This window comes from Lepus europaeus, chromosome 3 (genome assembly GCF_033115175.1).
Source record: "Lepus europaeus isolate LE1 chromosome 3, mLepTim1.pri, whole genome shotgun sequence".
NCBI classification, from domain to species: domain Eukaryota; kingdom Metazoa; phylum Chordata; class Mammalia; order Lagomorpha; family Leporidae; genus Lepus; species Lepus europaeus.
The window spans coordinates 166,603,587-166,614,024 of record NC_084829.1 but is presented as its reverse complement, the minus strand read 5'-3'; the positions used below and the strand labels follow the sequence as shown (position 1 = coordinate 166,614,024).

Genomic DNA, 10,438 nt, shown 5'->3' with positions numbered 1-10,438 from the left:
CTGTAGAAAACCAGGCAAAGGGCCGTGTCCCCACGCCACTGGGCAGACCTGAACAGTCATGGGGCTGTGGAAGTCCAGGAGGCGGACGGAGAAGGGGTGCTCGTGGCACAGGTCAGCAGGGGAGGGGCGGTGGGGGTGGGGCGGCTGTTTTTGCCCCAGGACTGGAGGTCTGGGGTTACTGGCCAGAGCCCTGGGAGGGCAGCGTGGCAGGGCTGGGCCTTGGAGGAGAGAGCCCAGTGCCCCCCACCATGTCTCCCACCCTGTGCCCCCGGGCCCGTCATCTGGTCAGTTGCTGGTGGGTGTGTAGGGTCAGGGTGGCCAGGCAGATGCCAGCGTGATGCTGGTGTGGGAGGCAGGGCGGCCTGGGCGGTGGCAGAGTCAGCCTGCTGTGCGAGTGCCGGGCGAGTGTTGTGGAGGGAACAGCGGGGAGGTGGGCAGAGGCGAGAGCCCCTGCAAGACAGGACGCGATGGCCGGGCCTTGTAGCTAACTCAGGCAGCGGACGTCGCCAAGGAGGGCAGTGGGGGCGTGGCGGGGAGAGGAGGCTGGGGCAGCCCCCAAGGACGTCGGCAGTCACAGGCACACCTCTGCGGGTCACTCCTGCCCGGCCCGGTGATCAGTCACCCCCAGACGCTGGCTGAGTGCAGACGGTCAGCTTGGCCAGCTCTGGGCCAGGCCGCGCGTGCACCGCTGGAGGAGCAGCAATGGTAGTAAACACGGAGAAGACCCTGGTCCTCAGGACAGACAGGGCAGGGAAGGCTGGGCGTGCACCCTCCAGGCACCTGGTCCGTCCACGTCCACCTGCTCACAGCCCCGCGGCCTGGGCAAGGAGCCCTGGTCTGTGGACACCCGCGGTCCACAGCGCCTGCGGTCGGCACAGGGCCCGCAGAGGCCTGCGTGTCACCAGGACTGCCCCTGCGGCGTGCTCTCCCCTCTGACCAGCTGGGGAGTCCGTGGAGACCTCGCCCCATCCAGGTGGTGTTTGCTTGCCCTGGGCCGTGGGGCCTGATTTGCTGAGGTTTTGATTTGACCAAAGAAAGGCGCCCTCTTCCTTCAGCATGGGCGAGGTGAGAGGTCAGCTGGAACCTCGTGAACTCGAGCAGACGCTGACCCCTGCAGGGACAGTGACGCGGTGAGCAGAGCCGTGCAGCCTGTCTTGAAAGGAGCCGGCCTCCCCAGGCGGAAGATGAGTCGGAGGCCTCCACTGGGCTTAGCGCACCGAAGTGACGCCTGGAAGCACCTGGCTGTGCGCTGGGCGCAGCAGGAGGTCCCCAGGGGCCTGTGGAGCAGCTTTGCGTGACAATGCCCCCCACGGGTGGGGCGTGGCCTTGGGGTGCAGAAGGGGCTGTTTCCTGCACCGACGGGTGAGGAGACACCCGATTGCCATGTGTGGCGCTCAGGCTTCCGTGATGGGTCAGCTGATGGCCTCCGGCCTAGCCCGGGACATCCAGGGCCGTGGGGGCAGGCGGGGTAGGAAGGACTCACGACGGGTGAGCGGGGACTGCGCAGGCAGGGAGCTGTGCTCTTGAGAAACGTGATGCTTGCCGGAGCCGCCCGTGCCCCGGTCCCCAGGGCCTGGCAGGTTCGCAGTTCGAGTGCAGATTCAGTGGAGTTTGCTGTTTCCCTCCCTGTGAGGGGAGCAGAGGCCACGGACAGCCGGGAGCCTGGGCGTAGGAGCAGGAGGCGGGCTGCAGCTGCAGGGGCCTGTGCTGGAGCCTCCCTCGGGAGTAGCCTATTTCAGCCTGGAAGTCAGCCCAGACTCCCCCGCGAGACCCCTGCATGGCTGTGGGGATGGCGCCCCAGTGAGGGCCCTGCCGCTGTCGAGAGCCGGCTTCCGAGCGTGGCTGTGGGTCCTGGCTGCCGTGGTGCGTGACCCGCCCTGCGCTGGCTGTCTTCCGTGTGCCACAGCGGCCCACCGCCTGCCCTGTCTCCCAGCTGCTTCTGCGGCTGGCCCATACTGGGCGGGTTTCACCCCTGTAACCACAACCTGATACGCACAGCTCACTCTGGGTGTGTTCCTGGGACTGTCTGGTGGCTTCAGGGACAGGCTGCCTGGTCCCAGGAGGCGGCCCCCGCTGGGACTGCCTCCGCTGACCCCTGTCCTGAGGGCATGGGTGTCCCTACCACCGCCGCTCCAGCAAGTGCCCTCGTGAGCCTCGGTGTGCTCATCTGAGCCAAGACTTAGGACTGAAGTTAGGTTGGTGACGACTCTGGGACCGCTGGGAAGAGTAAGCGGTGGACAGTGCCCCCCAGCACGTGGCCATCAGTGCATGGGCTACTGAAGAGGGGGCGTGGTGTGAGGAGGCTGCGGCCTGAGGCTCCATGGATGCCATCGGGTCCCACTCGGGTGCTCCCAGAGTGCACCCCAAGCACAGCTCAGGGCCAGCTGAAGCCCCCGCCCCTCGTCAGAACAAGCAGGCATGGCTGAGGGCCTGGGCAGCAGGGGGAGAGCGGGCAGCAGGGGCGGGGCGGGCTGCAGGGGCAGGGCGGGCAGCAGGGGCAGGGTGGGCAGCAGGGGCAGGGGCAGGGCGGGTGGCAGGGGCAGGGCGGGCAGCAGGGGCAGTGCAGGCCGCCCGGCAGGGAGAGCAGCGGTGTGTGACAGGGCCTCGTGGCAGCTTCTAATCCCAGCGGTGTCGGCGTCAGGAACTGGGCCCTGCCTGCCCTGCGTACGGCGGTGACCACAGGTGACCTTGGGTGGGGCGAGGGCACGGTGATGGTCAGGCTTGCACCTGCCTTCCTTTGTATCCCCAGGCCGAGGGGACCCAGGAGAACGGCCTTTGTCCCGCTCTGCTCTTCCAACATCGTTTATACCATCTCTGGAAGTGTAAACCTAGCCGGGAGAATGTTTGCACGCTCACTTCAATTACACTGTGCGCGTACGGAGCCCCGTGAAAGCTGCCATTGAGTTTGTAGTGGCTCCGTGGGAAACACCGGTCCGCATGTTGTTACTGGGTTGGGCCTGCTCCAAGGCCGTGGAGCCCCTGCCACCTTCTCGTTCACCCAGTGCGCCCACGCCCAGTGCTGGCTGACTTTAGCTACGGCGTTTGGAGCAACTTCAACCTAGATGCTTCTCCTGGGGGTGAGGGAGCATGCTGGGGAAGTGTCTGGTGTTTGCATTTAACACGTAGCGCAGTGACCCGCAGCCGCCAAGGACGAGCGCGCTGACAGGGACCTGCTCCGTGGAGGCAGCCCTCAGTCACCGTGGAGGACGAGGCTCACCGGCTTGAGCGCCGTCCGTGCCGCCGCGAGCCATCTCTGGACACACCTAGCTTTCAGTAGTGGGCGTCTTTTCCCTTCCCCTGAGGACCCCTGGAAACCAGTGCCACCACCTGAGTGCACGCCTACGGCTAACACGCCAGGCCTGGCAGAGGTGGAGGCTGGCTTTCTCCTGGCTGACCCCAGCTCCCGTCCGCTTCGCTTCTCTCCTCTCCAGGTTGTAGGAGGAGGAAGCAAACACTGAGTTCTGCTGTCAGAGCGGAGAGCTCACTACATGGACTGGGACTAGGGTCAGCCTCGGGGGCGGAGACACAGCCGAGGAGGCGCGCCTGGGCCGGTTCCTGTGATTACGCCGAGCCCGCCGGAGCTTTTCCCATTGTGATGGCCAGGGCTGAACCGAGCGGTGTGGAGGGCCAGCCTTCCATGGCCCTCTGGCCCTGCCTCTCATTTTAGAACACACTGTTCTTTTCCCATTAAACATACATTAGTGAGGTTTGCTAACATCAGTAGGTCAGGCCCACGAGCCCAAGCTCTTTGAGGCCCTTGGTAATTAAGAGTGGAGAGACGCCTGGGCCTGGAGGGACGTGTGCTCCCAGCCTCTGCCTGCAGGGGGCGCCCTTGGCCCCGTGGCAGTTGTGTGCCGATTGGTTCCGCCTTGGTTTCTTATGTGAAATGCCTTCCTCCTGCTTCTGTCACAGGCTCAGTAGCGGAAGTGGAAGAACCCGGATAGAATGGATGATTTAATGCGCATAGGCACTGCCTGCTGTTTTCTGAATGGCCAAGAGGAAGACTCAGCACCTAGCAATGCCTTGAATGTTCTTCCGTCCCAAGGCCGTTCATAGAACAGACCATGTTAGAAGAAAGGTAGGCGGGTCAAAGCTATTGACAAGGTCCTACTTCTAAATAGTGGGATTTCTAAAAGCTAGTGTTAGTTTTTCCTGTTTTTTTTTTTTTTAATATTATTTATTTTTTTGGACAGGCAGAGTGGATAGTGAGAGAGAGAGACAGAGAGAAAGGTCTTCCTTTTTGCCGTTGGTTCACCCTCCAATGGCCGCTGTGGCCGGCGCATTGTGCTGATCCAAAGCCAGGAGCCAGGTGCTTCTCCTGGTCTCCCATGCGGGTGCAGGGCCCAAAGACTTGGGCCATCCTCCACTGCCTTCCCGGGCCATAGCAGAGAGCTGGCCTGGAAGAGGGACAACCAGAACAGAATCCGGCGCCCCGACCGGGACTAGAACCTGGTGTGCCGGCGCCGCAAGGCGGAGGATTAGCCTGTTAAGCCACGGCGCCGGCCAGTTTTTCCTGTTTTAAAATTCAGGTCTAGTTTTGGTTCCAGACATTTGACTAGCTACTGCTGTATCGAGTAAATTACGTAAATTATGTCAGTCGAAGCACAGAAGTCAGGGTGGGTGTCTGCTACAGCGTTTCCGACGCCTCTGCGGACACCTGGGCCTCAGCACCAGCACCAGCGCCAGCTCCAGGTCCGAGCCCAGCTTCCCTGGCACTGACGTGGGAGACCTGGATGGAGCTCCAGCCTCCTGGCTTCAGCCCGGCCTGGTTGCTGCAGGCATTTGGGGAGTGAACCAGCCGGTAGAAGATCTCTCACTGTTTCTTTCTTGGTCTCTTTCAGATACACAAAAATAAATTTAAAATCCATGCATAGAAGTGGAGCACAGCAGATGGGAAACGGGAATAATTAGAGAACAGTGTGTGGCCTGTTTACGGCCTTGAAGTTTTCTAAATGAACTCCTAAGGATAACAAGCCTTAGCAGAGCCAACCAAGAGACTGAGAAAATAACCCCATTGTAGAGCTGTGGCTCCTGGTGTAGGTGACCACGGGTGACTCTGTTCCCGGGTGACCCCGTGAGAACATGGGCAGCAGACACGTGTGGGGGGAATTGAAAAACCTGTGGGGGGGGGCCGGCGCCGTGGCGCACTTGGTTAATCCTCTGCCTGCGGCGCCGGCATCCCATATGGGTGCTGCATTCTAGTCCTGGTTGCCCCTCTTCCAGTCCAGCTCTCTGCTGTGGCCCGGGAGTGCAGTGGAGGATGGCCCAGGTGCTTGGGCCCTGCACCCCATGGGAGACCAGGAGGAAGCACCTGACTCCTGGCTTCAGATCGGCGCAGCACCCGCCGTGGCGGCCATTTGTGGGGTGAACCAACGGAAGGAAGACCTTTCTCTCTGTCTCTCTCTCTCTCACTGTCTAACTCTGCCTGTCAAAAAAATAAAAAATTTTTTTAAAAAAGTTCGTTCACGGACAATAAGGCACTATGGGAAAACGGCCTGGGTTCTTTGCACGAAGATTCGCGTACCCTTAGTTCCACTTCTGCAGACGCTGGAGCGCCATGGCCGTGCCTGCGTGGGGGTGCGTTCGGGGGGGACCCAGGCACTGGGTCCAGCGGGATCGCAGCCACGGCCCCTCCGGGCAGAGCGGATCACACGACTCCGGACTGGGCCGACGCCCTCTCCCACTTGTTGGGCCTGGATGTCATCTTCCTGCTGTTCTGTTTAGTGAGGACACATTCCCCGTGCAGAACATTCACTCTGGAAGTGTCTTGACTGTTAGAACGGAAAGTCTTGACCCTGACACAACCTTGGCAGAACAATGGCGTGCGACTGTAATATTTGGGATTTGAAAGTCAAATTTAATTGGAAGATTAAATGCTGTCAGTAGGAGGTGCGGACAGTTCTAAAGGCCCGTGCTTGGGTTTGCTCACTCACCTCTCGGGTCAGCCTACTGGACAGTGCATCTAGTGACCTCACGAGGGACAGGAGCCACGCGTTCCACAGGTCAACTTCCACAACAGACGGACCCAGAAATGTGTTCGCAGGTGGACGAGCTGACCTCAGCACGCCAGCACTCCTGTTCACACGCTCAGTGTAGATGCTGTCACCACGTGTTCCCAGGATGCCGTGTAGCGCCGCGTCAGTTGTAAGTGAATTTGCCTCTGTTGCTGTCCAGCCACCTCCCCTCCTGAAACTTAGCCTCTCTTAGTGGCCTTCCTCGCTGGGGACCGTCACAGCATTAAAACCAGCCAGAGGGAAGGCGTGATAGCCACGGCGCCAGGCACGGAGGACCAGTGACAAACACCTACCCGCTTCCCAGGCCACGGCTGCAGCGGCAGCAGCTGGGCGGGGCCGGTGCTGCTGTTATCTGAGTGGTTGCTGAGCGAGAAGATGGACGCGGCCGTCACTGTGCTGACTGTGTGAGGTCCCGCTCACCCCCTGAGGCGCACCTGCTCTGGCTCCTGGCCTCACTGTGCTGACTGTGTGAGGTCCCGCTCACCCCCTGAGGCACACCTGCTCTGGCTCCTGGCCTCACTGTGCTGACTGTGTGAGGTCCCGCTCACCCCCTGAGGCGCACCTGCTCTGGCTCCTGGCCTCACTGTGCTGACTGTGTGAGGTCCCGCTCACCCCATGAGGCGCACCTGGTCTGGCTCCTGGCCTCACTGTGCTGTGTGAGGTCCCGCTCACCCCATGAGGCGCACCTGGTCTGGCTCCTGGCCTCACTGTGCTGACTGTGTGAGGTCCCGCTCACCCCCTGAGGCGCACCTGGTCTGGCTCCTGGCCTCACTGTGCTGACTGTGTGAGGTCCCGCTCACCCCATGAGGCACACCTGGTCTGGCTCCTGGCCTCACTGTGCTGACTGTGTGAGGTCCTGCTCACCCCCGAGGCACACCTGCTCTGGCTCCTGGCCGTCACTGTGCTGTGTGAGGTCCGGCTCACCCCCCCCCCCCCCCCAGGCGCACCTGCTCTGGCTCCTGGTCTCACTGTGCTGACTGTGTGAGGTCCCGCTCACCCCATGAGGCACACCTGGTCTGGCTCCTGGCCTCACTGTGCTGACTGTGTGAGGTCCTGCTCACCCCCCAAGGCGCACCTGCTCTGGCTCCTGGCCGTCACTGTGCTGTGTGAGGTCCGGCTCACCCCCCCCCCCCCCCCAGGCGCACCTGCTCTGGCTCCTGGTCTCACTGTGCTGACTGTGTGAGGTCCCGCTCACCCCCTGAGGCACACCTGCTCTGGCTCCTGGCCTCACTGTGCTGACTGTGAGGTCCCGCTCAGCCCCCAAGGCGCACCTGCTCTGGCTCCTGGCCTCACTGTGCTGACTGTGTGAGGTCCCACTCACCCCCCCCCCCCCCCCCGAGGCGCACCTGCTCTGGCTCCTGGCCTTCACTGTGCTGACTGTGAGGTCCCGCTCACCCCCCCCCCTCCCCGAGCAGCACACACCTGCTGGGGCTTCTGGCCTCCCGGGAGGGAGCTGGCAGCACCCAGCATTTACTTTGCTGTTTCTGAGGGGGCACACGGCTTCCCCAGCTCCAGGCTGCTGGGCTGGGCAGACGGGAGGGGCCCAGTTCCTTTGCCCGGCAGTCGGGTGCCCTGCTCTGATTCACGCTCCATGGCTTAAAAATGCCCCCTTCACTAGGGGTGGTAGCGGGGCCCTTCATCCGGCCACTCCGCCAGCGACTCCCCTCCTTCCTGAAGCCCCTGGTCTGGGGCCTCTCCCAGAGGTCTCTCCCATCCCCCCGGAGCTGTGTCTGGTGGGCAGCTGCCAGCCTCTGGAAGCCCCCCTGTCCCTGAGCTGCCAGTCACCCTCAGTCCCCCCCATCCTTACTCTGAAGCCCCGCGGTGAAGAAGCGGGAGTGGGGCAGACCCCGCCTGGCGCCAGATCTGCGGGACCCCACGTGGACGCCCACAGAGCTGGCTCTGGTCCAGTGCCGCCTCCACCCCACCCGCGCTGACACACCCACCTTAGGACCTGCGCTTCAAACGTGAACAGCCTGGGCGCGGCCAGAGCCCGCAGACTCTGCGGCTGCGGACCGGAGCTGCACCTGCAGGCTTGAGTGCGGCTGTGCAGGCGGTGAGAACTCCCTGCGCTCCAGCCGCCTCGTCGCCCGGACCAGTGGCGCGCAGTTCCCTTGTGCGGGGAAGACGGCCCGCCGGGACTGCTGGCGCGGGCCGCGCTCACGTTAGCGCCCCGCCTCCTGATCGCCAGCTTTCTCTGTGATGCCAGAATGGTGCTGGCGCGGCCACGCCGGCCAGCGGGGTCGCCCACGTGTCAGAGGCCCGGGGCGGGCCACTCCAGCTGCTCCCCGGCCCACACCAACCCACTGCCATGGGCGGGCCGGCTGGGGGAGCCCTGGGACGCCGGGCCCCGCGCTCGGGCACTCGGCCCCCAGCTTCCAGCGCTCGGCGGTGACAGCCGGCGGGCGCAGCCCCGGACCTGGCAGGCCCGCGTCCCCGGCCAGCGCCGGCCCCTCCTCCCGCCGCCCGGCCCGGCGCGGCGCGGCGCGGTGTGAACCGGGCGGCGCCGGCACCCGCGCGCAGTCCGCGGCTGCTGGCCGTGCCCGCCGGGTCCGGCCCGGGCGGCGCCCAGACAACGGGCACCCCCAGCCCCGGGAGGAGGGGAGGGGCGGGGACTTGGGCGCGGGCATGTGAAGAGGCCAGAGGCGCGGCGGCTGCACGCAGGTGGGTGTGCGGGGAGCGCGGGGCCGACCCCCGCGCCAGGTGGGCAGGGCCGCGCACGGCGGCTCAGACCCGCCCTCTCCTTGCAGGCCCCTGACCACCCGCCCGCCCGGCCGCGCCATGCCCTTCCCGCCCAGGCCGCCGCCGCCAGCCCCGGCCGCGGGGGGCGCCGCCGCGCGCCCGCCGCCCCGGAGGCCCTGCGCGCCCGCGCCCGCGCCGCCCCTGGCCGCCGCCGAGAAGAAGAGGCGGCCCCCCGAGCGGCCCGCGGCGCTGCTCTCCAGCTCCTGGCCCTCGGCCACCCTGAAGAAGCCGCCGGCCCGGCGCGGCCCCGGCCCCGGCCCGAGCAGGACGCAGCCGCCCGCCCCTCCGCGCGCCCCGCCCCAGGCCTCGCCCGGACGCGCGGGGGCCCCGGCCACGTGCGCCACGCCCCGGCCGGCCGGCTCCGGCCCGAACGCGGCGGCCGGCGCGGGTCCCGGGCCCGACGACGCCGTGCGCTTCTCGCTGAGCCTCACGCCGGAGGCCATCCTGGTCATCCAGAGGCGCCACCTGGAGAAGCAGCTGCTGGCGCGGCCCCGCCGGTCCTTCCCCTCGCCGCTGGCCACCGGCCCCGGCCCGCGGAGGGGCGGCCCCGCCGCGCCCCCGGCCGCGGGCCTCGCCTGCCGCCCGCTGCTGCAGGTGTCGCTGCTCAACGAGCGGCACAGGTACGACGACGTGGAGTACGAGGAGGAGGCCGAGGCCCCGGACGAGGGCGTGGTGCGCAAGTGCACCGAGTGGCTGCGCGGTGTGGAGTCGGCGGCCGCCGGGCGGGGCCGCGCCGCGCACCTGGATGCCCCGCCGCGGCTGAGCACGCTGTGAGCCCTGCGGGGCCGCGGGCCCGCCCACCGCTGCCTCCTGGACTCGGGGGCGCGGGCGGGAGGCCCACAGCCGCCTGTGATGGCATCCCCGTCTCCTGGACACGGGTGAGCACCGCGGGCCCGCGAGGGACACAGCCTGCCGCGGCCCACCTGCTGCCGCCTTGGTCTCGGCGAGAAGCCCCCACTGTGCGCCCTTCCGCCGCCTCTGGACTCCCGGAGGTGCCCTTGCCGCGAAAGTGCCTCGGCCGGGTGCCCAGGGGCGCGCCCCGGGCTGCATCGCTGTCGCCAGGGAGGGGGCGCCTACTGGACTGCGGGGGTGTGGTGCTACCTGTGTGACTGTGTTGTCTCCCAGCTCAACAAAGCTGGGTGTTCTGAAAATCGAAACTTTGTATTCTAATCTCCAGTCTCGGAAGCGGGCGGGAAGTTGCCACCTGGAGCCAGGCGCCCTGGTGAAGAGGCTGCCGGTGGCATCACGGACCCTGTGCTCCGTGCACGCCCACGCACAGGTGCACCCACGTGGTCACGCGCACAGAGATGCACCTGCACGCCCCCAGCCACAGGTGCACGCGCTGGGTCACACAGGTGTCTGCTGGATGACCTCTTTCTTTGAAGCGCTCACAAAATATCTTTTGTGCTAGGAAAAGAAGCAGCAAGCACGTGGTGGGGGCGGGGGGGGGGCAGAAATGTGCGACTCCCTGGGCAGCACGGAATGTTCTGGACCTTGCCCGGGGAGCAGGAGGCCTCTGGGTGGTTTTAGCCCTTTGGGTCGCTGTGGAGCTCAGAGGCTCGCTGGCTCTGTGCAGATGTGTGTGCCGGTTTGCAATGCTGTGTGTTGGAATGCGGGGCGGGAGTCCTCTGCCTGGTCCCCGCTGGCTGCAGGTCCTCGGCCAGGGGCCGCCTTGCACCTGGGTC

General features: G+C 65.6%; 1 protein-coding gene across 1 annotated transcript; it reads left to right on the top strand.

Annotated features, from left to right (window-relative positions):
- Nucleotides 1-8,792: 8,792 nt before the first annotated feature.
- PRR18 (proline rich 18) lies at nt 8,793-9,527 on the top strand. The gene has a single exon (XM_062187785.1). The coding sequence runs from the start codon at nt 8,793-8,795 to the stop codon at nt 9,525-9,527; it is 735 nt and encodes a 244-aa protein (XP_062043769.1).
- The last annotated feature ends 911 nt before the right edge of the window (nt 9,528-10,438 follow it).